We start from the raw sequence: 26,633 nt of genomic DNA, 5'->3' as shown, positions 1-26,633 counted from the left end.
GCAGGTGCTGAATGCCTTGGTATAGTAGTTGGAATTTAATTAGAGCTTGTGTGTTAGAACTGGGGGAAAGCTGGACTCTGTGTGTTTTAAGATAGATTCATGTGTGTATTTCACCTGTGTGCTAGACACTTCTAGTCATTTAATTAACATTAATTAATTATGCTGGGCAAACTTCCTAAGTTGTGTCTTAGGTGGTTCTTAATCCTTGGAAATCAACAGGAGTTGAAAGGTAATGGAGTCAGCCTAATTTCCTTTGAGGGAATGGCCTGGGGATAATGAGCCACTAGCACATCAAAAGGGCAGGAACTCTCCCTAAGTTAGAAAAGGCAGAGACAATAAATGCTAAGGGGGAACTATTTGACAGGAGGAAGTTAGGGGTCAGAGAGAGGCACGACTGGTTGCTGCTGGCTGCAAGGCTGGAGTTGTTGTGAGAGGAACAGAAACTTACTGGAAACTGATGCTGCAGAACCTCTCAAATCTACACTCAGATTGTATATATGAGCAAATAAACCATATATCATAAAGACACCACAGTCTCTGCTGTGCCTCATTGTCCAAAAGGAAACACAGATCCTGGTACCCCAGAATCTCACACCGCTCAGAACATTATAAAAGCAGAGATAATAATAATAATAATAATAATAATAATAATAATAATAATAATAAATTTTATTTATATCCCGCCCTCCCCAGCCGAAGCCGGGCTCAGGGCGGCTAACAACAATAAAACAGTACAAAAGTACAGCATAAACAACAGTCTAAAATCATTCATTATAAAATTAATTAATTCAAGCCACTGGCAACCATTGGGCCAGAGCTCCACGAAGATTGCCGAGGGAGGGAGTCAGGCTGTGCCCTGGCCAAAGGCCTGGTGGAACAGCTCTGTCTTGCAGGCCCTGCGGAAAGATGTCAAGTCCTGCAGGGCCCTGGTCTCTTGTGACAGAGTGTTCCACCAGATCGGAGCCACAGCCGAAAAAGCCCTGGCTCTAGTTGAGGCCAGCCTAACTTCTCTGTGGCCTGGGACCTTCAAGATGTTTTTATTCGAAGACCGTAAGTTTCTTTGTGGGGCATACCAGGAGAGGCGGTCCCGTAGGTACGAGGGTCCTAGGCCGTATACGGCTTTAAAGGTTAAAACCAGCACCTTAAACCTGATCCTGTACTCCAACGGGAGCCAGTGCAGCTGGTATAGCACCGGGTGAATGTGATCTCGCAGCGGAGACCTCGTAAGGAGTCTCGCTGCAGCATTCTGCACCCGCTGGAGTTTCTGGGTCAGTCTCAAGGGCAGCCCCACGTAGAGCGAGTTACAATAATCCAGTCTGAAGGTGACCGTCGCATGGATCACAGTGGCTAGGTCAGGGCGAGAGAGGTAAGGAGCCAACTGCTTAGCTTGGCGGAGATGGAAAAATGCCGCCTTTGTTATAGCTGCAATCTGCGCCTCCATGGAAAGGGAGGTGTCGAAGATTACACCCAAACTCTTAACGAGCCTTAAGATCAGGTTCAACAGACACCATATAATACAAAGAGTCCGATATTATAGAGAGATACGGAATAATCCATAAGATATTAAAATCAAAACTTTAAAAAAGCATTACCCAGAATATTTTTCAGGAGCAAATTGGGCTGAGGGAGGGGAAACAGCATTTTGGTTAAAAATGTTTTTAAAAATTGTAAGGCAGAACATTTGCTGTTGAAGTGATGCATGTCCACCCTTGTTTGATAAACTTGGACAGGAATGACTGAAGAAAGCCTGTTTTGACCACCAATACAAAGCCTTCCAGCTTCTCCAGGGGGGAAAGGAGCGACCACAAGTCAGATAATTGTTTTCCTTTCAGCAAGTGTTAAAATTACTTTATCATTTTTTAAAAAATGAAAAAGACCTGCTACAAACCTCAAACCACCTATTCTGAAATGAACAGTTACAGCTTCAGGTTACAGGAACCAGACTTTGGTCTGACCTCATATTTCCTTTGGCCAGCCACTATTTAATTTGGAACAATTTCTTTTGGAGCTGTCCACCTTTAAGTAATGCTTATTGAAACCTTGGTTTTTCAGCCGCTTTCTTTTATCATTGTCTTGTGCTGTGCCCAAGGGGGATGACAGCTTAGCAAAATCTATGCCTGGGCTGAGATGAGTGAGGTCAAGGAAGCTGCTGAAAGGTCTTGCAGTGATGTCATGGGTAAAATTGTCAACTTTTAAAGTGAATTTTAGTCTTGTGCCTCTTTACCAGCTGTGAAGCCATTAGTAGGTGGTGATGCTTATCTCAGTTCTATAAAAAGCTTTGCCTGGTGATTTCTGCATAGCAAGCTGCTGTTAAAAGGTGCAAGCTCAGGCAGCCAGGACAATTCCCTCCACTCCCAGGGCAGATGCAAATGCCGGTCACGGCCACCATCCAAGAGTTCTGCTTTCCAAAGGTAAAAACCACTATACAGCTAGCGGCCTGATTTGCTGGGAAAGTGGTTTATTAAGAACAGGATCATTGTCCTAGCAACTTATCAATCAATTAAGCACAACTCTCATTTTATCTCTTCGCTGTAAAAACAAAATGAGCAGTCATGGGAGGCAGATGATTTAATGGTTCCCTGCAGCAAACCAGAACTCCCACTCAAATAAATATTAGTTTCTGTCCTCCCTTTACCTCCCCCCCTTTTATTTTTTAGCTGGAGGAACATCGTTCTGAACAGAAGAAACTAAAGTATCTGCAGAAAAGGCAGACACAGCTCACAAAGGAGAAGGACCAGTTGCAGAGTGAACACAGTAGAGCCGTCCTTGCCCGAAGCAAACTGGAAAGTCTCTGCAGAGAGCTACAAAGACACAACAAAACCCTGAAGGTAAAACAGAGGGCTTATCCACACTTCCTCTTCTCCCGTTGCTTTCCCCCTGGGAAAGCCACTCTTAAACCACTCAGAGCCGTGCTTTATAGGCATGGAACAAGGCCTGAGAAGAACACACTGACAACTGCACTAACTTGTCTATTCCCAATCCAGAAAGTCTGGCAATTTGTAGTCCTATGGATAAGTGAACTGTCTTTAGCAAGGAATTTGAAGCATTCTCGAATCCCAATTCAATGGTCTTCAGAAGATGCCATGACACTATTTCAAATCAGTTTAAATATATTGTGGCTGATGGCCAAGGATTCTCTTGTGCAGTGGATTAGTTTTTCAATGGCAGTCAATGTTTGGGAGTTAACTGGCAAACTCTGACAGGTTTAGAGTGTATCTGTGTGGAGAAATGGCTGTTTTTACATTATTGGAATGGAGAGAAAAGAGGGCTGTGAATTAGCTCAAGTCTGGAAATGCTTGAAAGTACAGGACCACTTTTTGAATAGCCTGGTAGCGGCACACTGCTTCAATTTTTGCTCATATTTGTACTTTTGTAAGCAAAGTAAATGTGGGTTTACATTGCTCCAAATCCATTTTGTGCTGCCCAGGCAACTTTACAATAGTATAATGTAGATGTGTATGCCAGCAAATTTGGAAAACTCAGCAGTGGCCAGAGGATTGGAGAAGATCAGTCTACATCCCAATCCCCAAGAAGGGCAGTGTCAAAGAATGCTCTAACTACTGCACAATTGCACTCATTTCACACGCTAGCAAGGTTATGCTTAAAATTCTACAAGGCAGGCTTAAGCAGTATGTGGACCGAGAACTCCCAGAAGTGCAAGCTGGATTTCGAAGGGGCAGAGGAACCAGAGACCAAATTGCAAACATGCGCTGGATTATGGAGAAAGCTAGAGAGTTCCAGAAAGACATCTACTTCTGCTTCATTGACTATGCAAAAGCCTTTGACTGTGTCGACCACAGCAAACTATGGCAAGTTCTTAAAGAAATGGGAGTGCCTGATCACCTCATCTGTCTCCTGAGAAATCTCTACGTGGGACAAGAAGCTACCGTTAGAACTGGATATGGAACAACTGATTGGTTCAAAATTGGGAAAGGAGTACGGCAAGGTTGTATATTGTCTCCTTGCTTATTTAACTTATATGTAGAATTCATCATGCGAAAGGCTGGGCTGGATGAATCCCAAGCCGGAATTAAGATCGCCGGAAGAAATATCAACAACCTCAGATATGCAGATGACACAACCTTGATGGCAGAAAGTGAAGAGGAATTAAAGAACCTTTTAATGAGGGTGAAAGAGGAGAGCACAAAATATGGTCTGAAGCTCAACATCAAAAGAACGAAGATCATGGCCACTGAGCCCATCACCTCCTGGCAAATAGAAGGGGAAGAAATGGAGGCAGTGAGAGATTTTACTTTCTTGGGCTCCATGATCACTGCAGATGGTGACAGCAGTCACGAAATTAAAAGACGCCTGCTCCTTGGGAGAAAGGCGATGGCAAACCTAGACAGCATCTTAAAAAGCAGAGACATCACCTTGCCAACAAAGGTCCGTATAGTTAAAGCTATGGTTTTCCCAGTAGTGATGTATGGAAGTGAGAGCTGGGCCATAAAGAAGGCTGATCGCCGAAGAATTGATGCTTTTGAATTATGGTGCTGGAGGAGACTCTTGAGAGTCCCATGGACTGCAAGAAGATCAAACGCATCCATTCTTAAGGAAATCAGCCCTGAGTGCTCACTGGAAGGACAGATCATGAAGCTGAGGCTCCAATACTTTGGCCACTTCATGAGAAGACAAGACTCCCTGGAAAAGACCCTGATGTTGGGAAAGATGGAGGGCACAAGGAGAAGGGGACGACAGAGGAGGAGATGGTTGGGCAGTGTTCTCGAAGTTACCAACATGAGTCTGGCCAAGCTGCAGGAGGCAGTGGAAGACAGGAGTGCCTGGGGTGCTCTGGTCCATGGGGTCACGAAGAGTCAGACACGACTAAACGACTAAACAACAATGTAGATGTGCTCCCTGTTTAATGTTTTTTTGAGTGACAAGCATGCTGATTGGAGTGCACCTTATTCTAAGGTTACCAGATTTTTCCCCATGAATCCGGGGACACTTTTCAACTTTGGTCAGAATGGATGGATTTTGTCAGGGGACTGTCCCCGGGAAACGGGGACGTCTGGTAACCTTACCTTATTCCCACCTCTCACATTAGGAACAATGACCATCTCCTAGTTAGTTATTAATTGTGTGCCATAATTGCAATTTTTAGGCTGTGCTATTGTTTCCAGTATTTACAGTTTTGTGCTAAAATGACTGAACAGAGGTACAGGTATATGGCCCAGACTGAGCATATGGTAAATTTACCCAGCATCTCTCTGGATTGCATTAAGAGATTCCTGTTGATTTATGTATGACAGATGTGAGGAACCTTCCAGATGTTGATGGACCACAACTCTGTCATCATCAATCATTGGCTATGCTGCCTGGGATTGATAGGAATTATAGGCCAACAGTATCACAGATGCCCATCCGTTATTGTATGGACACCAGTGTCATGTTAACAGTGCTTTTGATTGCACCTGGAATGAAAGAAGACAGCTTTGCTCCCTGTTAAGGAAACAAACTGCAAGGCACTGAGGTGGGCACTTTGTGCTTTGCTCAGTTGGGTTGCACCAGTGAAGCAAATGACAGAATTATTTGTATTGCCAGGCCAAAGTGCTTTTTAGATATTTGTGTCCTTCTTGCCAGCAGCGTTTTAGCACTGAGGCACTTCTGCAAATATCTATTGCAACACAAGCCACAGAATGTATATCCAGTCATTCAGTAAGACTGCATGCCTGCCTCACCATGCTAACTGGGATCTAATAAGTGCAGCCAATGCATTTAATTTTGATAAACCAATTTGGCACTGGGAAAGACCTTTTACTTGACCCACCTCTGGGGTTGTTGGTTTTTTTGTATTTCCCATGTGTCTCTCTGACATAACATTGCACATGTTCAAATGGGAAGATATTGAAACAGTGGCAATGGGGACCTATATGCAATGAATTTATGCTATGCTGCCACTGTAATGTTTTAAACAGCCGGCCAGCACATGGGTGCATAGTCTGATAACTGCTCCCAATCCTAGCTTGAAAACAAACAAACAAATGAAATACAGTGGTACCTTGGGTTACAGATGCTTCAGGTTACAAACTCCACTAACCCAGAAATAGTACCTCGGGTTAAGAACTTTACTTCAGGTTGAGAACAGAAATTGCATGGCGGCAGCACAGCGACAGCGGGAAGCCCCATTAGCTAAAGTGGTACCTCAGGTTAAGAACAGTTTCAGGTTAAGAACGGACCTCTAGAACTAATTAAGTTCTTAACCCGAGGTACCACTGTAGCTTCAACATATTATATCAACAATCCTTCTAGTGTGTTGCAGCAGTGGAAATGGGGAGGTAATCATTCCAAATCCTATGTGTGCTTACTACAAAGGAAGGGCTGCTAAATTCAATAGAACTTCATCCCAATTAAGTGTGCATAGAATTGGAGTCTCAGCAACATTTTTGCAGTCTCCACATCCATGTTTGTGCCTTTTTGGATTAAATGAACTGCAGCCAAATACTGCTTTCTTAATCTATTTTTTGTCCATTGAGGGTACCTGATACCGTAGCATGGGGACTACCTTCAGCTTAAAAGTACTCTGCTAGAAACCTTAGTCTTAATTCAGTTACTATATCTTCTGTAACAATAAATCTTTGTTTGTGTTGGTCTGCCCACAGATGTAACTCCTTGCTCTTTTCAAAGCTACTATCTCATTAGTGGATGTTTTTATGCTCATTATCTGGCTTCTACAGTGCACTCTTTTTTTGCAGGATACACTGGTGACAACTCCCATTTGTTCTGCAGCAAAAGTGAACCGTATAAGCAGCTGCCCTGCTGTTTTTGATCTTGTAATCTGAATTAAAGTGGCATCTTAAGTCTGACAAGTGAGATGGAGCCATGCAGCTCTGTCCCTGTCTACTGGCCAACTGTTGTCTTGAGTACAATACAGGGCCCAGCTCCACAACCCTGCCAGTATTATATCAATGGCCGGAAGCCCTGCCAGGCACCGTGGTACAAGTTCATTGCTCAGATTCAACCCACCAGCACACGGCCAGCAGCTTCTGGTAGGAAATCCTTTGTTCCCAAACCTCATGAATCCTAAGAATAAAATGCCAGCTACAGACATAGGCTGTTAGTTACTGCCTTCTTGGTCAACGTACTGTCAGCTTTTGCCTGATTTTTGGCAAAATGTGACTGAAATTAATTGTGTGCCTCCACCTTGCTTCCAGAATAGGGCCAGGGAGGCTTCATAACATGAGAGGGCTGCTGCTTAACAGGAGAATCCCTGAAAGACATACACACACACATGCGCCCGCACACACAAAATCGAGTGGAATAGAACAGATAAACCCACACACTCCCAAGCCCCTTAAATACAGGAGATAGTGGCGTACAATGGTGTAGTGTTAAATTTTGAAGTGCAGGAGCTCATCAAGAAAGCTCTCAAAGCCATGTTCCCAAAAAGAGTCACAGGCATTCTCGTAGTACCCAAATTATTAGGAACACCGGAAGAACAATCCTATATAAAATTTCCAGGGAGTGGTTTCCATGGAACTCAGTGATTCTGACTGCTTGCATTCACCTTGGAAGACACAGCGAGTCTTAACAAAAGATCACCAGCCTGTTGAAATGAAGCCTTTGGCTTTTTCTTGAGAAATGCAAAAGATCTTGCAAAGAAGTTTTCTTGCTGAAATTGCTAGCAGGAAGCCTATCAGAGGACAGAACTATCCAGCCTCTCTGTGACTGACTGGTTGATTGATTGATTGATTGATTGGTTGGTTGGTTGGTTGGTTGGTTGATTGATTGATTTTTCCAAATCTGCTACAAATGAACTTGTCAGCTTTATCACCTCATTTATGTGACAGGTCAAGGAGGGTCCATTGGTCTAGTATATGACACTGGTGGTTTTATTAATTTGTGAATTGCCTTTTATATAACTCTCCAAGTGATTTGCAATCCAACAATAAGAATCAACTAAAAAAGATTTTTAAACTATACAAAACAACTTGAGGTGGGATTAAAAGCACTACAAATAAACACCCAATTTTTTTCATATAGTTGGAACAGTTTGTAGAAACAAAAATGTCTTGTTTCTAGAAAGTATAAGTAGTCCACACCTGTACAAAGGGTGGGTGCTTCTCATATCTCTACAGTCTTTGAGGTAGGAATGGGGAACCTGTGGCCCTCTAGATGCTGTTGACTCCAACTCCCATCATCGTGCTGGCTAGAGATGAAGGTAGCTGGAACTGCAGCAACATCTGGAGCGCCACAAGGTCTCCAGCCCTGCTGTGTGTCTACAAAGTTGACTTCATGGACCAGGAAAGAGATGGGTGTGGGGGGAAGAGGGGTTAAGAAAGGAAGACAAATGTTGTCTTTTATGCATGTGTTCACATGTGTTTACCCTGTTTTTTGACCTTCGTCCTGAAGGTTGCCTTCAAAGATTTACCACACTTACCATAAAATAAAACCATCAGTATTTTAAACTCAACAAAACACAAGTGAAAAACTTGCATAGTGGTACAATCCTGTGCAGGTTTCCTTGGAAAGAAATCCCACTGTGTTCTGTGGTGCTTACTCCCAATGAAAGAAATAAAATTTAAGAAAGCTTTCCCCTTCCTTTTTACATATACAGAGACAACAAGGGAGGGAAACCAGTTTGTAATGTTTATTTAATTGCTGTTGCAAATTCTAAGCCCTCAAATCAGAGCAAGAAACATTTCAATCTCAATATCGTAAATGAGGCGCAATAATGAATGTGCCCCCCAAAGTCATTATTTCGTCTGCCCTCCCATTCCTGTTTGAAGGGCACCCAAATCCCCCCACCTGCAAAAGGATGCGTCTCTCACTCATTCACTACAATAACAAAAATCTGGATGCTAATTATCTCCTATGGAAATAATATAATTTGCTTTTATTGGAATATTGCATTACAGGAGGAGACCCTTCAGCGAGCAAGAGAGGATGAGGAAAAAAGGAAGGAGATCACTAATCATTTCCAAGGCACCTTGAACGATATCCAGGGGCAGATTGAGCAGCAAAGTGAAAGGAACATGAAGTTGTGCCAGGAGAACAGTGAGCTGGCAGAGAAATTGAAAAGTATCATAGATCAGTATGAAGTCAGAGAGGAGGTGAGAACAACATACAAATACTGCAGAAGGCTAACTTGTGCCAGATCTGTTGCCGTAATTTCTAGTCTTCTCTGTTCATTCCTCTTGCAAGTGCATTCAGCTTTTGGCAAAAAGCAGCATAGCTATTTAGTGTATATGCTCACCCACCCATTCACTGCAGGTAAGTTTCAAAAAGCATCTCTAAAGAAATATGCAAACCAAGAATCCTTCTCCCCTTACATGCCCAGCTTTGGAGCACAAATTAGTAGCTTATTAATTTGGTTATTTATTGGAGTATGCTCCATACTGGGTATACACAGGGCATCTAAAATCTAAGTTTTAAATATCTAAAATATTTGCCTTTGGCTGTTGTCACGCTGGTGACTGAGTGCACATGTAGCAGCTAAGTTTAAACAGGGTGAGGGAAGCCTGGGAAGCCCCAGGCAGAGCAGTCAACCCAAGCAGGTCTTCCAATGATCTTCCTGTTGTCATTGTTGCCACTGGTGGAATGAAGGGGGAAATGTCCTTGTTGTTGCCGCTGCTGAGAGAAGCCCCAGAAGAAGGTGGCAGGGACTGAAGGGAAGAAAGCCTTTCTGCCCTTCATTCGCACCCTGGCAGCTAGTGGCCCACGGTCCGAACAGGAAGAGCAAGTGAGGAGGCGAGCAGAGGAAGTAAGCCAGGCCCAGGCAGGCAGGAGGACTGAGTGGGTGGAGAAAGGGAGCATTCCCTTCCCAATATCACTGGCTGCTGCCCCTAACCAAGGCGGAAGGGAGGTTGGTGCAGTAAGTGGCAGCAGAAGCATCAGATTGCCTCCATCGCTGTACTCCCATGACTCACTCCTCCCCTTTCAGTTAAGTGTCAGTGACCCAAGAAGTCAGTCAAGCAACAGTTACAGGGAACCAGGCAGAGGGCCTTCTCGGTAGTGGCACCCGCCCTGTGGAATGCCCTCCCACCAGATGTCAAAGAGAGAAACAACTACCAGACTTTTAGAAGACATCTGAAGGCAGCCCTGTTTAGGGAAGTTTTAAATGTTTAATAGATTGTTGTATTTTTATATTCTGTTGGAAGCTGCCCAGAGTGGCTGGGGAAACCCAGCCAGATGGGCGGAGTATAAATTATTATTATTATTATTATTATTATTATTATTATTATTATTATAACAGAGAGCTCCACCTGCATCATCTCAGCAACCACTAGAGTTGGAGTTGTTGTGTGGGGAGGAGTTCAGGGTATGGTGGGTAAGCAGAGTTGGCGAGCAAAGTGAGCAGGAGCAGAAGCCCCAACATTTAAATATGTCATGCTTACTTGACTGTTAACCCTAATATTCAGTTAGGCCAACCTTAGATAAATGTGCATAAGGACTGCAATTTTATGTGGATTTTTTAAAATCTAAAACTCCATTATTTCTATAGGCAGGAAAATCACTACATCTACAAACAAAATGCATTGCAATGTGTTTTCTTCCAGCACCTAGATAAGATATTTAAGCACAGGGAGCTTCAGCAGAAACTGGTGGATGCCAAGCTGGAACAGTCGCAGGAAGTGATGAAAGAAGCTGAGGAACGACATCAGCGAGAGAAGGAATATGTAAGTACTTGCCTTTAGCTTTATTTTTCCCTTTAGGCCAAGCACAGGTCTGGAATGCCATCTTCCCATTTTAAGTAGTTGTTCCTGGTCTGAACTGAGACAAGTGGCCTCCTATCTCAGCACTGAGTGGCATCCACCCTGGTTTAAAATCTGTAACAATACACAAGCCGGTGCCACTGGGCTTGGTAGGGCAGAAGGCAGGGAGAAAGAGTAGGGGGCGCCTGAGCCAATGGCAGGCAGAGGCAGCAAACTCTAGTTTTGCTTCCATTCTCTTCCCTGTTCCACAAAGTTGACACTGAAGCAAAGGAAGGGGAAGCTGACAAGCAGTTTCACCACTGGAGTGATTGTAAGTTAGAGAGCAGGCAGGTGGACTCAGGACAGACTGAAGCCAATGCAAACAAGCCTACAGTTTGCTCAAGCATCTGATGCCCCCATGAGAAATTATGTTTGTTTGCCATAGCGATATCCTACAGCTTTCTGGGTACACATGCTGTTATCCATGCTTCTTCTTACTTCAGTCTTGTGATGTCTATTAGACCGAGACAGGAACTAGCCTGAAGGCACCCAGTGAGATCCATGACCAAGAGACAATTCTGAATCCAGATCTTCCCAGTCCCAGCATTCTTCACACTAGGCTACACTGGCTGTGTTATGTTTTGGTGCACTAGGGCACTTGGAAATTATAGCTATCTAAGCATGAAGCTTAGCAAACACAAGACTCCTTTAACATCTCTGCTTCTGTGCAGTCAAGTACTCCCTGACTGAATTATAACCTACCCACAAACAAATCGGAGTGAATGGTCAGTAGCCAGCTGTGTCTAACCTCTGCACGCTTTTGGGGGGGGGCAAATAAATCCTGATGACTGCTCAATAAACAGGTGATCTGGAAGCAGCCTTCTTTTCAGAAGACAAATTGAGAGTAAAAAGCGAAGGCTGAAAGCAAGAGCCATCAGACAATAGAATAGCTCTGCTGCCTCCCTGTGGCACAGGGGAAGCTGTTCTCACTCATATGGCATACTGGCTGTTTGTACAACTAGTCGTGTTTATCATATTATTAAAAACTCAAATGTTCAATGCAGTACTCTTATCCTTACAACTTTAAACATGCCTTAGGAAACATTTTCCAGGGATGTACACCCCTTTTCCTAGTTTTCATGAATTTCAAGAGCTCCCTAGACATTTTATCATTAAAAAATTGGCAACTACTCTTAGCTGCTGAGAGAAAGACACCCCCGCCCCAAGATATACCCAAATTTCCCTAAGATAACCAGCTTAGTATCCATACAGAGGGGCTTGATCTAGCACTGATACAGCAGGTAGCCAGTTACCATCAGCATCATACTTCATCCCCAAGATCAGGTCTAGATTTAAGTGGAGGCCATGACCGCATGCATTCATCCAGACAGGTATTGCTGCCACCGAACCAGCTTCAGCATTCGCATGAAGGGGGTCACTCCAGGGAGTCAATTCCAGTTTCATTTTACTAACCCATTTTACTAAATTACTAATTTTTCTTTAGAAAGGGGAGGAGTTCCATTTTGACAGGTTGCTAAGCGTTTTCTCTGCAAGCGTTGGTTTCACAGGAAAAGGCTGTTGGAAAACACCTGGGCAGGTGGATGTTGTTACTGGTATTGCCTCAGACGATATGTGAACCAGTAGATAGAAGCAGGCTAACTTCTTAATCACGACTGCGGCACTCTTCTGGTTGTTTAGTGACTCCTGGTAAACTTTATGTCCAGAACCTTGAGGTTGTAAATTCACTCTCAAGCATGACTGGAGGTTATAAATTCGTGAGGGGGGGGGGTGTTTGCAGCCTTCTGAATTCATCTAGCTCCCCAAAGCAGACTTGCATTGTGAGAAGAGAACTGTAGGTCCCCCCACCCCATGTTGCTTATAATAATACATATTTTTCCCTGAGACTCAAAGGTGCTAGATAGTCACCACAGTTCAAAGTTCCAGGCTCTTTGGGCAGCTTTGGGATTGACAGACCAACATAACCCATTGCTACCTACAGCCACAGCAACATTTGCTCTCAACACCAGTGCTATCAGCTTATTAGAATTGCAGATGAACTCCAGGTTCCATTGACTAATTGGCAACTTCCCTCTGACCATGTCTTGTGAATTCCCATTTATTGAAATTAGGCCAGAGTGCCTTTCTGGAGCAATGAAAATTGTCTGTGGTCATAAGAAGTTTGGAGAAATTCTTCTCTGAAAGAGTTATTTACTACATCCCTGTCTTTTAATTAGAATGCCAGTTTAGACAGGAAAGTTCAGGCAGAAGGGAATCAGAGCAGTCCCACTGAGGCTGTGCTAAGCCTAGCCTGGAGCAGTTCAACTTTAACAAGATTCTTCGGACGTGTCTATAATTCTAGGAGTGGGCAAGAGCTGAAGAACAAGCTTTATGGGTGTAAACTGCATTCAGTAGCACTGTACTATATTCTTTACGAATTGGTTTCTGCTTTGAGTCCTTCCTCATTTCTGCTTCATGTTTTATTAATAAAAAAATACCAATATTTGTGTCTGGCTGAGCAGGTTGGCTTCTGAAGATTACCTCAGGCTGCATTTTTTATTTTGATTTTTTTTAAAAAAAAATTCATGCTAATTTAAAACACTGCTTTGAACATTTGCTTTTATTGCAGGATAACTCCTAGGTGTTTTTTAAAATAAATATTTAAGAATAACTTAAAATACATTTGCTACAGGACATCAATAAGACCAGAGAAGGGGGGGGGGGGGCGACTGTTTAGTGAGCCACAACAGATTACTGGAAAAAATGATTTCTGCCTCATCAGTTATGCTGGACTTCTTCAGCATCCCAGCTGGAATATGTGACAGTGAAGGCCTGATGAAATTTTTAAGCAGTGTCAAAACCCAGACAGTTTGCAGAATAAATGACTATCCTGAAGCCCGACTTGACCCTCAGGCTATTCAGCATTTTGTTTCATACCGTTAAACACAACCTACCTGTAATTCTCCCAAAAGATTTTATTTTTATCTCGCTGCTTTTTTTTTAACCTCTGGTGAAGGAAGTAAAAAAACCCACACCCACCTATCATTTTGAAAGCCACACGAAACAGCCCTTGTGTATATTGCTTAACTTCATTGCTCTAGCTTTTGCAGCAGTTGTTTGGAAAGTTAGAATGCTAACAATGGCAGACCTTGGGGTCTCAAATTTCAGCAGTGCCAAAATTTGGTGCCCCCTGCCTCTTTCCTTCTGTTCTACATCATAGTTGTGGCACCTCCAAGATAGTAATGTGTGCAGTGCTTTTTTTTCTTTTTAAAAAAATGTTTAGGGGTACTCTCCTTTTCCTACTCATATTGAAATACTGCCCCTCAGTGAGGCCAAACTTAGATTCACAACATGTTTAGGGGTATGCCTACCCTCAGAAAAAAAGCACTCTGTGTGTGTGTGAGAGAGAGAGAGAGAGAGGGAGAGAGAGAGAGAGAGAGAGAGAGAGAGAGAGAGCGCTTTGCAAGTACGTAGATGGATTCTAAAGACTTTTGACTGAAATAAAAAGTCCAAGTATTCCACTGCTATTCCTTTTGTGTCAAACACAGCTACTTAACCAAGCTGCAGAGTGGAAACTACAAGCAAAAATGCTGAAGGAGCAAGAGACAGTTCTCCAGGCCCAGGTGAAGAACAGCTGCTGTCTGTATGATGTGCCTCTTTATTTGAAGGGGGGGGAATGAATGTACTAAAGACAGGGGAGTGTTTAATATATGGTTGCGCTTTACGCTTCATTAAAGCATATCCTCTGCAAGCAAAGGTCAGATGAGCGCGCACTTGGGAAGTATTTGCATTGATCTGTCCATAATCTAGGCCACATCTCAAGGGGCAGGAAGAATCAAAACATATGATGACCAGGGTCAGAGGAATATTATTATTTTACTGTATGGGGTCATTTTCTCTTTAACTTTACACCAGCAATTATTTATTTAGTGCAGAGTGAGGAACCGATGGCCTTCCAGATTTTATTGGATACCAGCTTCCATCAGACGCAGCCAGCATGCCCAGTGGTCCCTGCCCCTGCCTTGGTGGTTTCTTCCATTGTCCCATGTCAGAGGCTATTAATTATTTGTTCTCTTTTTTATTATTTTTGCAAGCTACTTTAGGTATGTTTCACTTCATGATAGTTTTATTTCTAATGGGTGGTTAGTCTACGGGCCATATCCAGCCCTCTCAATCATTTTCTTGTGGTTTCCAACCCACCCTTTCCCCCATTTTTTTAGAAAAGTAGTTTTTTAAAATTGAAAATGCAAAAATATTTATGACCCCCCACCGCTCCAAATGTGCCCTTTAAAGCAAACTAAAAATTAGCTATACTTCCTTTTATACCTTGGACAAGTCCACTTTGACATGTTAAGTCTCCCTTGTTTTATAAGATTATATATTCTGCTTTTTAATCAACTGATTCTCAAGGCAGCTTGAAATTGACTGTAATACCACATACCTCAAAAATGGAGGCAGACATGGGGCAGATCATATGGCAAGATGAGAGTTGTTGTTTTTTAATGGATATGTGATGTTCCTACTTCCTGTTTTCAAGTCAGTTACTCTTGTGTACCACGACCTGTCAGCTATAGAACAAGTAACAATAAGTGGAAGACTTGAGTGCAGGGATAGTCTTAGTACTATTCTTATTAATACTCTCAGACTTGGAAGTTTTGCTAGATGGAGAAGGCATTTCAAGGCTTTAATGGGCAGCAAAGTAGTAACACAATTCCATAACTTGTTTTCATGTTTACAATAAATAGGTGAAATAATGCAAATGCTACTGAAGTCTTTTAAATAAATTTGTTACTGGATTAATTTATTAAGAGAGAGCCACCCCTGTTATGTACTGTGCCCTTATGACAAAACAGCAGAGGTAAGAGAAGAACTGGATTTATGAGAGATTGAAAGACATGCGGGAGAGAAGACATAATCTGTCCAAAGGGAGGAAAGAACACATTTAAAAAATGCAAAAGTCTTTTGCCCTGACCACTAGAGGTCCCTCACAGACCTTATCAAGCTTCAGAGCATCCAGCACATCTTATTTACCTACTTTGAATGATGCTGGTGTTTTAACCTAATAACATATGTGTTGGTTTTTTTGCTTCCAAGTGCCTTTTTCCTATTTTTAGTTTTTGATATCCTCCTCTCAAAAGATCATTTGCCCCAAATAGATTAAAATATTCTGTAAGTATAAAACAAATTATTTGCTAAAAATCAGAGTCTCTTTCATCTTGCTCTCTTCCTGCAATAATTTGAAGGTTTGGGCAGGGGGTTCACCTTTCTCGTTGTGGAACTGTGAACGGAATTTGTGGAACTGACTTATGTTTCCTTTCTCTGAATGCAGCTTGCGCTCTATTCTGAACGATTTGAGGAGTTTCAGAAAACCTTGACAAAAAGCAATGAGGTGTTTGCCAGCTTCAAGCAAGAGATGGATAAGGTCAGTTAATACATTTTGTCTCTCAAATCTGTTCTGGAGGGCTTGCCATTTTGGTAGCAGAGGCCAGTGAATTTTCTTCAGGTTCACATAAGACTTTTTCTGTTATGGAATCAATCAGAAACACGCTGACATTTTCCTGTAAGGTGCAATGGATACCATTAAGAGTCAAACTCAAACAATTGGATGCAGGGCAGTATTGATATTTAATAAATAATAATAATGAACCCTGCATTGCTGTCACACAGGTGTGTATACCTTATCACCATTAAACATTGTTGGAGCACAGAAATTGCATTTAGTGGCCCAAATATGAATAAGACATTTCATCATCAGCATCATCAATTTGCATGCCGCCTTTCCATAGTTAATACAATGCTCAAGGCGGCTTACAACATGACAAGATTTACATAATTACCAACATAACAAAAGTCATAAGCAATAATTAAACACATCAAAAAGTACACAACCAAATGGAAAACTATTTCCACATAAATCATAAAATCTAAAACTAATCTTAAAAATCTAAAAATACAGCATTAATATCAGTCACAATGTAAAATGACATAGATAAAAAATAAAAGCAATTTAAAAACAAAACAAAAACAAAAATGGAGCCCTCTCTGCCCAGCAGCAGCAGCAACAGTCCTTTATGGAGCCTGTCAGGCCCCGCCTTAAGCCAGGTGGAGAGAAGCAGGGCAGGGCCCTTCAGGCTCCCAGCAGGTCAGCCCTGCTGTATGATAATCTATTATTATTTAGCAATAGGTAAGAGAGGGTAACAACTTTTTGAATGCTCTGCTGTGTATGGAAAGTGTGCTAGGGAGAAGAGATTTAGATCAACTTTCTGGACATACTAACTTTTCCACTGGTATTTACTTGCATGTCATTCTGAGCAGGCTGTCCTTCCTGAAACAGCAGCACAGATATCTCCTGCTGCATAAGTCGAGCATTTTATGAGCTGCCTTGCATCCTCTGCCAGTACCTGCTTGCACTGCCAAAGTGTCCATGGCTCCATATGACTTTGTTGTTCTGCCAGTTATCATTCACTCAGAGATTTTAAATATGGATCAGAACAACTGACCCTTTTATTTTTTTTAAGAAGGTGTTCAGTGCTGACACTGTTGCAGACTATCATGGGGCAGCTTGTAATTTGTGCAAAGCACTTAAAGATTGATTTCCAAGCAGTAAATTATTTCCTGTGTTAATTATCCACAAAACCACACTGCCATTAAGGTGCTGTAATGTTTGTGTTATTCATTTGAATTAAGTGACTAATTCATTGAAAGCAAGAACTAATAGAGTAAAAGAACTATAACGGATTGGCAGTGCTATTATAGATGCGGGTTGCTCTTGCAACAAACATTTTGTGAAATCCCTGACTTGTTACTGCTTTGAGGCAAGAATGTGTTCCACATACATGAGATATTGCTGTGTGCACACCTTGATGTGTGGGCTTTCAGTTGATCTCTGAAGAAAAGGAAACAGTAAATCTGACAGGCAAGTAGCACTTGGGGATCTAGTTGACAATGTCTTTTTATTCTAAGACCTTTCTTTTCCACCATCAAATGTATTTTAACATGGGCAGAGTACAGTCAGAGATTTTTGTGAGCTGATCCCAAATTGATGTTCTCCCATTTTCATGGTATGATTAGTGAGTACAGTCATGCCTTGGCTCCCAAACAAATCAGCTCCTGACCACCACAAACCCAGAAGTGACTGTTCCGGTTTGGGAACTATTTTTGGAAGCCGAACATCCACGACTTCCAATTGGCTGCAGGAGCTTCCTACAGCCAATCAGAAGCTGCACTTTGGTTTCCAAACGTTTTGGAAGTCAAATGGGCCTCTGGAACAGATTCCATTTGACTTCCAAGGTACAACCGTACTGCCATAAGTCAAACTAGAACCCTTGACTATTGCCAAGGTTGGGATCAGCACTTGTTCACATGGGATGTGTGTAAATGCTGGCTTGTTCCTGATGCCAACTGGATTTTTCCCTTCTTAGATGACCAAGAAAATGAAAAAGTTGGAAAAGGATACAGCTACGTGGAAAGCAAGGTTTGAGAACTGCAATAAAGCTTTGTTGGACATGATTGAAGAGGTGAGAAACCATTCCTTGAACAATTTTAAATTAATTAAGCATCAATGATGCAATCTCATAAATTGTTCTGAATAATAGCTCTCTGATACAGCTTCCATTGTAAAGCTCATAAAGCATTCACAATCGCAAAGGGGCCATAGTTCAGTGGTACAGCATCAGCTTTGCATGGAAACAGTCTCAAGTCTAATACCCAGCATCTCCATGCTTGCCTGAAACGCTGAAGAGCTTGATGTATGGCAATGCAATGGAAAAAGCAGTGGGAAACAGCTCCAAAAGCTTAAAATCACTATTTTGGGGGAGGTTTCCCCAAAAAAGCTAGACAATTTTGGGGTCTTCCTAAAAAGTTTTGCAGGTGTCAGGAATGTTACATTTTGAAATATAGCAACAGAGGGTTGGGGTGGGTGTTTTTAAGAGTGGTTAAAAAAAGATGGTCACCTTCTTGCAGAATGTTTTGGGAAATTAAATTCTAACTTAAAAAAGGTAAAGGGACCCCTGACCATTAGGTCCAGTCGTGACCAACTCTGGGGTTGCAGCACTCATCTCGCTTTATTGGCCGAGAGCCGGTGTACAGCTTCCGGGTCATGTGGCCAGCATGACTAAGCTGCTTCTGGCCAACCAGAGCAGCGCACAGAAATGCTGTTTACCTTCCCGCTGGAGCGGTACCTATTTATCTACTTGCACTTGACGTGCTAGGTGGGCAGGAGCTGGGACTGAGCAACGGGAGCTCACCCCGTCGCAGGGATTCAAACCTCCGACCTTCTGATCGGCAAGTCCTAGGCTCTGTGGTTTAACCCACAGCGCCACCCGCGTCCCTAAATTCTAACTTAGTAATTGGCTAATTAGTGGCAGCTAATAAACGGGGGGGGGGGGGCAAGTAGTTTATTGTATGTGGGATGCTTAAGCACCTGAATGACTAACATAGAAATGTAAGGCTTTTGAGAGGAAGCAGATTGGTCCTAGTTCTGAGATGAGGAAGCTGCCAGTACGAATCGGCAGGGTGCTTTCTTGACTGTTTTGTGGCCTCTGGGCTGTTGAAGTAACTAAAAATAAAGTATCACCTTTCTTTGCGTGGATAATGTTGGATGTGGAAAAAGCTATCACATTTTCTCTGAGCAAGAGAAATTCGGGCAGGGAATTAAAAATATATATACAGAGATGTTTTAACATGACCTTCTACTCCTAAATTATCTGAACATTGCAGAAGTGAAAGTCTAACAGCATATGCTACATGTAGTTTGTAACTTCCTGACTTGACTCCCTCCCCCCCCCCCATTCTGCCAGTAAATGTTTACTTCTGTAACATTTGGCCAGCTCCAAAGATTTACATAAACTGTTATAAAGACCCCAGGGCCTGTAGAACCACTCCAGAGAACTGTAAGACTGTGTCAGCAGGAAAAACACCTTGCAGAATTGGCCAGGCCACTTCTTGATTGGGGAGGTCACTTTTCAAGCCACATTCTTTAACCATCTTCCTGATTTTTGCTTGATCTATTAAACTGGCCCCTCTGGTTGTCCTGTGCCATTTGTTGACGCAGCAGCCTTCAAACGCTTTGTTTGCTCTATCACAGAAAGCCATGCGAGCCAAGGAGTATGAGTGCTTTGTAGTGAAAATTCAAAGGCTGGAGAATCTGTGCAGAGCTCTTCAGGATGAAAGGAATGTGCTGTACAAAAAAATAAAAGATGCAAAATTCCCTGAGGAGAAGGAGGAGGAGGAGGAGGAAGAAGAGGAGGAAGAACAACCACCAACACCACAACTGAGTGGACAGGACGATGGTCTGAAAAATGAGGCTAGTGTGAGCTCCTCTGTTGCAGACCAGGCTGCTGCTGCTGAGCTACCTGCCACTGATAAGAATATTCTGAAGGATCTGGCTGCAGCTTTCATGGTGACCCATCATGAGGGAATGCTCCCAATAACCGCTAATGTGGACACACCTGAAGCCCTGGTAGCCACTAATGTAGAAATGTCTGAAGAACCGTGTAGTCTGCAAGCATGTGGTCCAGTTTGTCCCCCAGAGCCATTGCTCCCGATGCCACAAGACACAGAGAATCTCTCCATACAGCCAGCAGCATCCACACCCACAGCAGAAAAACATGAAGGGGACACGGCAAAACAACTTGCTCAGGGTCATCCGGTTCTGCAGTTGTTAGATGCTGACATGGAAGGAGTCGATTAGTATTAATGTGATTATATTTCTTTCCCAACTGCCATCCTTTCATATATTTTTGTTCTAATTATGCGGCTTGAAAATGTTCACAGATTTGCTCCTCATAATCGTGGGACGTGTCTTGTGTCTGTGACATCGAGCCCTGTCGGTAGCGATGCATTTTCAGTTTGCCCACTTTTTCATCAAATCAAATCAAAAAAGTCCTTTCCTAAAGTGTCACAAAATGCATGGTGTTTGGTCCCATCAACCCGTCTTGAAAATCCGTAAGACTCCCTACTTTAAGAACTACAGCACTTTAATTCAACATGCTCTCACGAACATCTGAGCGCGTTAGTTTGGTCTGAGGTGCCACAATGTCACTTCTAAATATAGGAATAAATGTTACATGGGGGAAGCATACTTGGGGAAGTAGAAGCTGGAAAAGCAGTAGTGTGAGGGTCAAATCTTATTCCAAAGTAACTACTAATTAGTCTATGATCTTCAAAACACTTTTGTTTGGACAGATTCTCCTGACTTCAAGCAATTGTGTGTATCCCTGGGACCCTGATTCTTTTATTTACCCCCAACGCAATCCTTTTCTCACAATGAAGAATAGTTGTCTATGAGTCGCTAATGAAGTGTTGGATACAGAGAGAGATGAAAAATAGTTAATGAGATTATACTTTTTCTTTTACTGTAGGCTAGCCTACAGGCCTCTCAGTGTTCTTGGACTCCCAATGTCCATCAGACTTGACCACTGGCCTTACTGGTTGGAGCTGATGGCAGTTGGGAGTCCTACAGTATCTGGAAGACTATAGGTTAGCTGCCTCAACTGAACTATTTACCTATGTGCCTTGCTTTAATACTTTACCCTATGTCACTTACAGTGTCACTATTTCAACAAGTTTGGTCACAGTTGATCAATTTGTCATTAAGTCTCATTGAATTAAACTTGTAACTGTGCCTTTGGTGGACTGCATAACATAAAAATTGAAGGGGTGGTTTTTTCCCTTGTAGGATTGGATTGATTAAATCTGTAGAATTCTATCCTGAATTTGATAATTTAACTGGTTTGCTTGCTTATCAGTAGTTTAAACACTGAATTAATACAGTTTCAATACCTACTACTTTTCTGCTTTCCTTGTTTCCTCTTTTATTGCCTGATTGTCCATTTTCTAACATTCCTACAAAACTTGTATTATATACAGGGGTTCCAAACACACATTTGCTGTAGGCCTCCTAATTATCAACCTTGATTAAGTGGTTTAGAATGGACAAGCCGTATGATACATTCAGAATGAGAAAAACCAGCCTGTTAAGGTGGGTTGGTATTTTTTTCTTCTTTGCATTGTAGGGAAGGATGGCAATGATTGGGAATCACCAGCATATAGGCGTCATTAAGCCCAGCAGGGGTCTAATTAGGCCCACAAGACCATTTTCCTCAAACCACATAGGCCTGCGCAACACCTAATGTCACAGGTGACATCAGGCGCTGGGCAGGTGAAGACTTGGCTAGCATCTAATACACTAGGGAAGTTCCCCATCAGGAACTCCTTAGTGCAGCCAGGAGCTGCTGCCAGGACCTATCAGCTGACAGCACACCTTCAAAGACACTTTCTGTCAGTGCCAGGGTCAGCTCCTTTGAAGTCAACTGAGATTAGGACCCATGGTACCTGCTGGATCTCACCCTGATGGAGGCTTGTCCATTTAGGCCATGACTGCAGAGGGATTTGAACCAGTGACCCCTCCCTGCCTCACAGCACAAATCCTTAGCCATTAAACTACACCAATTCACCTTTCAGTGCTGCTGGCTAGATTTGGGACTCCTGGGAGAAGCCTAGCAGCTATAAACATGTTTGAGGACATGTCTCCTTTGTAGGCCTAAACCAGAGTAGACTTGTCCTTAGCATTGGGCAATGAATAAACCTGAAAGTTTCTCTGAGCAAATGTATCCGAATGACTAATTTATTTCAGAGGGCATTTCTGGGTGTGTGAGAATTGGCCAGTCTCCAAGACAGATTACAAAGGCTATAAAAGACTACAAAGCCAAAAAAGGAAAAAGAAAAGAAAAAAGTTTCATGTAGGCAGAGTAACATCAAACTTTTTGATCCTTCTCACATAATATCCGGGAAGAGTCCACACAAACCAGCCCAGGGAATAATTAATGGCCTGCAAGTCTATACGTGAAGTCTGTGATTCAGCAGCCACACCTGTGATGCAGAATTAATGAAAGGCAGCAAGTAGTAAGCTTGCAGGTTTTGAAAACTGGGCACAGGTCCAGAACAATAGCTAGATGCTTGTGCATACTATTGCAAATGGAAGAGACTGCACCTGTGAATGATTTTTGAGGTTTCCTAGTTGCCTTTCTTGTCCTACACACCATCTCTCATGAACCATCTTGGCCTGCATTGTGAAGTATACCTAGAAGAATACAGCAGAGTCACGTACCTGAAAGCTTCAAAATACCAGGTGTTCTGTGAGAGGAAATGACTGTTAGACCAATTTTAAGTCTGTGGTGTCAGAGTTTTCCACTGTCCCCCTTGACCCCTTTCACCATTAACTGCCATGCTTTTGTGCAGGCAGATTTAAACAAAACTTTAATGAAGGAATGAATGTTTTAAAAAAATGTAGAGCCATCTTAAAATAAACCAGAAATGACCAATATTATTAATGACCAACTGGAGCTAGAACAGTATCTTCATTCAGGTCTAACTTGCAGATCATTTCGAATCTCTGACCTTGCAACACCAGCGGCTTGTTCCTTTGTGCTTCTAACACTTGTTGACAGCTAGTGACCCACCCACACTGTGAGCACCGAAATAGCTTACCTTTATGTAAAGAACGAATCGACAGTAGAAGCACATCTTATATTTTGATCTCAGCAGGTCAAGTGATTCACACCCTTGATTCCAGAAAGCTGCATTTTCCTGATGTCAGCAGAAGGGTGTATCATTACTGGTGTTAGCTGACACTATTGCTGGCCGTTGGGCAGGAACATCCCAGCGTACACAGCCCTTACGCGAAACAAAATTAAGCTCAACAGCCAAGACAGATTGACAAAAATGGAAAGGAGCAGAATGTGCCCACGGCTAAGGTTCAAAAAAAGCAAGCCCCTGTCCACACAGCTAAAAGACTTTCCAGCATTTTTTTAAAAAGCAGCTTAACTTTTATTGTTCTGTTCTGTTTTCAAAAGCTATTCCTTCTGACACCCCCCCCCCAAAATGGCTTAAGTGAGAGGAAATTTCATCTGCAGAACTTGTAAATGAGCAAGTGAAAATCATGAAAACTGAGGTACATATTCCTATATTCCTAGCCAAAACAATAAAACTGGTTACTGACATATGAGACCAACACCTGCCATTAGTTTAACTTGCTGTTCCTTCTCTTCATAATACAGTGGTACCTCGGGTTACAAACACCTCGGGTTACAAACACTTTGGGTTAGAAACTCCGCTAACCCAGAAGTATTACCTCGGGTTACAAACTTTACCCCAGGATGAGAATGGAAATTGCGGCGGCAGCGGCAGGAGGTCCCATTAGAGAAAGTGCACCTCAAGTTAAGAACGGTTTCGGGTTAAGAATGGACTTCCGGAACGAATTAAGTTCGTAACCTGAGGTACCACTGTACTCTGGTAAATTTTTGTTAGGGGGCACCAGCCTGATGCTTCATTCTGCCCCAAAGTGGCTTCACGCAACAAGATGAAAGTGCTGCCTGTCTTTTTACTTCGTGTCCAGATAACACTCTAAAGAGTCTGCCAAATGTATTTTTGCATTTTGCAAACACTCCCTTTCCTTGGCACCTTGCCATTAAGTTACCAACATTCAGACTGACTAACACACCTGTTCCTTTTCTACAGCCTGCCCATACATAGACTCTCTACTGTGTTGAAAGACTAGAAGCACATTTGGGTACTATTCAAAACATTCCAGGATGCTGATCTACCACAGTCAAACATAAATGCTGGAACATGAGCAAGAACCGTTCCTTGTGCAGTGTTAGCCCATTCTTTTCTCTACTGGGGGAAATACTCAATATGTAGAATAGGAAATCTCTAAGATGCTCCATACAGGCCATACATTTAAAGTAGATTTAAAGCACACACACACACACAAAGAATCCTGAGAACCATCATTCGTTAAGGGTGCCAGGAATTGTCACTCTGTGAAGAGTAAACTACAGTTCCCAGGATTCAGGGAGAGGGTGCTTTAAATGTGTGCACAGACTAAAGGTACTGAGCATTTGTAGTCATAGGAAACCTCTGCCCATTCAGAGCTGGAGATTATGGCCATTATATGGGAGCTGATGTAAACACCATCATTGTGGGTTTTTGCATTTGTAGCTGAAGCTATTTGCCCTGACAAGAGAAAGTTTGCAAGCATGCACACAATACTCAAGTTTTCTCCACAATAACTTCTGTGGGAGGATTTTAATCAGAAAAAAGGCTTAGTGGACAACAGTTCTCCAATCTCCACACCCAAGTGCCATGCAGTTATTAAAACACACACACACACACACACACACAAATTTGGAAGACTCTAATCATAGACTCCCACATCTTCTCTGGGACCTTATTTCTGTGGTCATGCAATTCCCTGGGTAGCAAGCAATCATAACATACTACTTCCAGAGTAAGGGGGCTCAAAGCGTAATATCAGCAAATGAACTAATTTGCTTGGCAAGAGGAGACAGTCACAGGGATAAAGCAGAATGGAAATTCACGTCTTAAGCTGCCCTTCAACAAAGATGTTTGCATAGGTGTAAGGCCACTATGCATGCAACAGGAGATTCTGGTGTATAGTTTCCTCCACCGTAGCTCCCATATACAGCAAGACAACCTGCAAGACAGTTTTAAAACAGGCTTGAGTCGCTGGGGTAGAGCTGCAACTGTGGAGAGCTCGGGGGGGGGGAGCACAGTGGGATGTGCAAATAACTTGTTCTTTGCCCCCCCTAGACTTAAGCTGTGCCCACGTTACTAAAAACAACAGGTCAGCTGCACATCAGTTGTGTGCCAGTGCACAGACACTTGCTGCAATTTGTACTGTTCTGTTCTCATCTGTTCTTTTGTTACCACTACAAAAGATGCATCTGCGCTGCCACATGAAGTCTTCCTAAGAAGAATTGTTGTAGATCAGACTGTAAATCTTTAACCACAAACACCCTCCCTTTTCCTTGGAATTGCAGGAACTGGCAGGGATCCGATGCGATGGCAAAAAATCAAACAGATTATTAAGGAGACTTGGCTTTTGATTTTAATTGCCTGTGGCTGATCATCAGGGAAGGTGGGAGGTGTAGCCGAACAATATCTGGCGGGACACAGCCCTGCTTTAGGCATTCCAGATTAAGATGCAGTAGATGGTTCATTCAGCTATTACCAAAATCCTGGCAGTGGCAACTGGCTTCAACAGGAAGGCTTGTGAGATCAGTTTATCTCAGCAATGCAGCTCACTGGGCTACTTGCCCTCTCTCACCCTGAAGTAACTCACAGAGTTGTTGGGAGGACAAAATGGATCAGCCCTGTGTATGCTTCCTCAGCCCCTTGAAGGAAGAGTGCGAAACAAATATGAAAATAAAATTTTAAAAAGCAAGCAACAATTGTGACACATTATCAAGGGCTAGTGCACAACATGGTTGGACAATGTTCTCAAAGCTACAAACATGAGTCTGACCAAACTGCGGGAGGCAGTAGAAGACAGGAGTACCTGGCATGCTCTGGTCCATGGGGTCACGAAGAGTCGGACATGACTAAACGACTAAACAACAAGTGCACAACATGGTGAACCTGTAATTATTATTACTGTTGTTTCATTATTTATACCCCACCCATCTGGTTGGGTTTCCCCAGGCACTCTGGGTGGCTTACAGCACACATAAAACATAGTAAAACATCAAACATTAAAAACTTCCCAATACAGGGCTGCCTTCAGATGTCTTCTAAAAGTTATGTACAGTGGTAGCTCAGGTTAAGAACTTAATTCATTCTGGACATCTGTTCTTAACCTGAAACTGTTCTTAACCTGAGGTACCACTTTAGCTAATGGGGCCTTCTGCTGCCGCTGCACAATTTCTGTTCCCATCCTGAAGCAAAGTTCTTAACCCGAGGTACTATTTCTGGGTTAGTGGAGTCTGTAACCTGAAGCGTCTGTAACCCGAGGTACCACTGTAGCTCTTTGTCTCCTTGACATCTGAAGGGAGGGTGTTCCACAGGGAGGCCACCACTGGCAAGAAGGCCCTCTGCTTGGTTCCCTGTAACTTCACTTCTCACAGTAAGGAAACCAGCAGAAGACCCTTGGAGGAAGTCCGGGCTGAGCGATGGGGGTAGAGATGCTCCTACAGGTATACT

General features: G+C 42.8%; 1 protein-coding gene across 1 annotated transcript in view; it reads left to right on the top strand.

The window, feature by feature from the left end:
• TXLNB (taxilin beta) overlaps positions 1 to 21,416 on the top strand; it is a 28,107-nt gene extending 6,691 nt beyond the window's left edge. Inside the window, exons 4-10 of the mRNA XM_080999813.1 lie at positions 2,658 to 2,828; positions 8,859 to 9,053; positions 10,500 to 10,619; positions 14,180 to 14,254; positions 15,961 to 16,053; positions 18,053 to 18,148; positions 19,717 to 21,416. Coding sequence (XP_080855939.1) covers positions 2,658 to 2,828; positions 8,859 to 9,053; positions 10,500 to 10,619; positions 14,180 to 14,254; positions 15,961 to 16,053; positions 18,053 to 18,148; positions 19,717 to 20,322 — 1,356 coding nt within the window. The 3' untranslated portion in view covers positions 20,323 to 21,416. The remainder of the gene's footprint in view (positions 1 to 2,657; positions 2,829 to 8,858; positions 9,054 to 10,499; positions 10,620 to 14,179; positions 14,255 to 15,960; positions 16,054 to 18,052; positions 18,149 to 19,716) is intronic.
• The last annotated feature ends 5,217 nt before the right edge of the window (positions 21,417 to 26,633 follow it).

The sequence above is a fragment of the Podarcis pityusensis genome, assembly GCF_964106645.2.
Source record: "Podarcis pityusensis genome assembly, chromosome: 3".
Classification (NCBI taxonomy): domain Eukaryota; kingdom Metazoa; phylum Chordata; class Lepidosauria; order Squamata; family Lacertidae; genus Podarcis; species Podarcis pityusensis.
The sequence above is the reverse complement of the archived record's forward strand: the minus strand, read 5'-3'. Positions and strand labels throughout refer to the sequence as shown.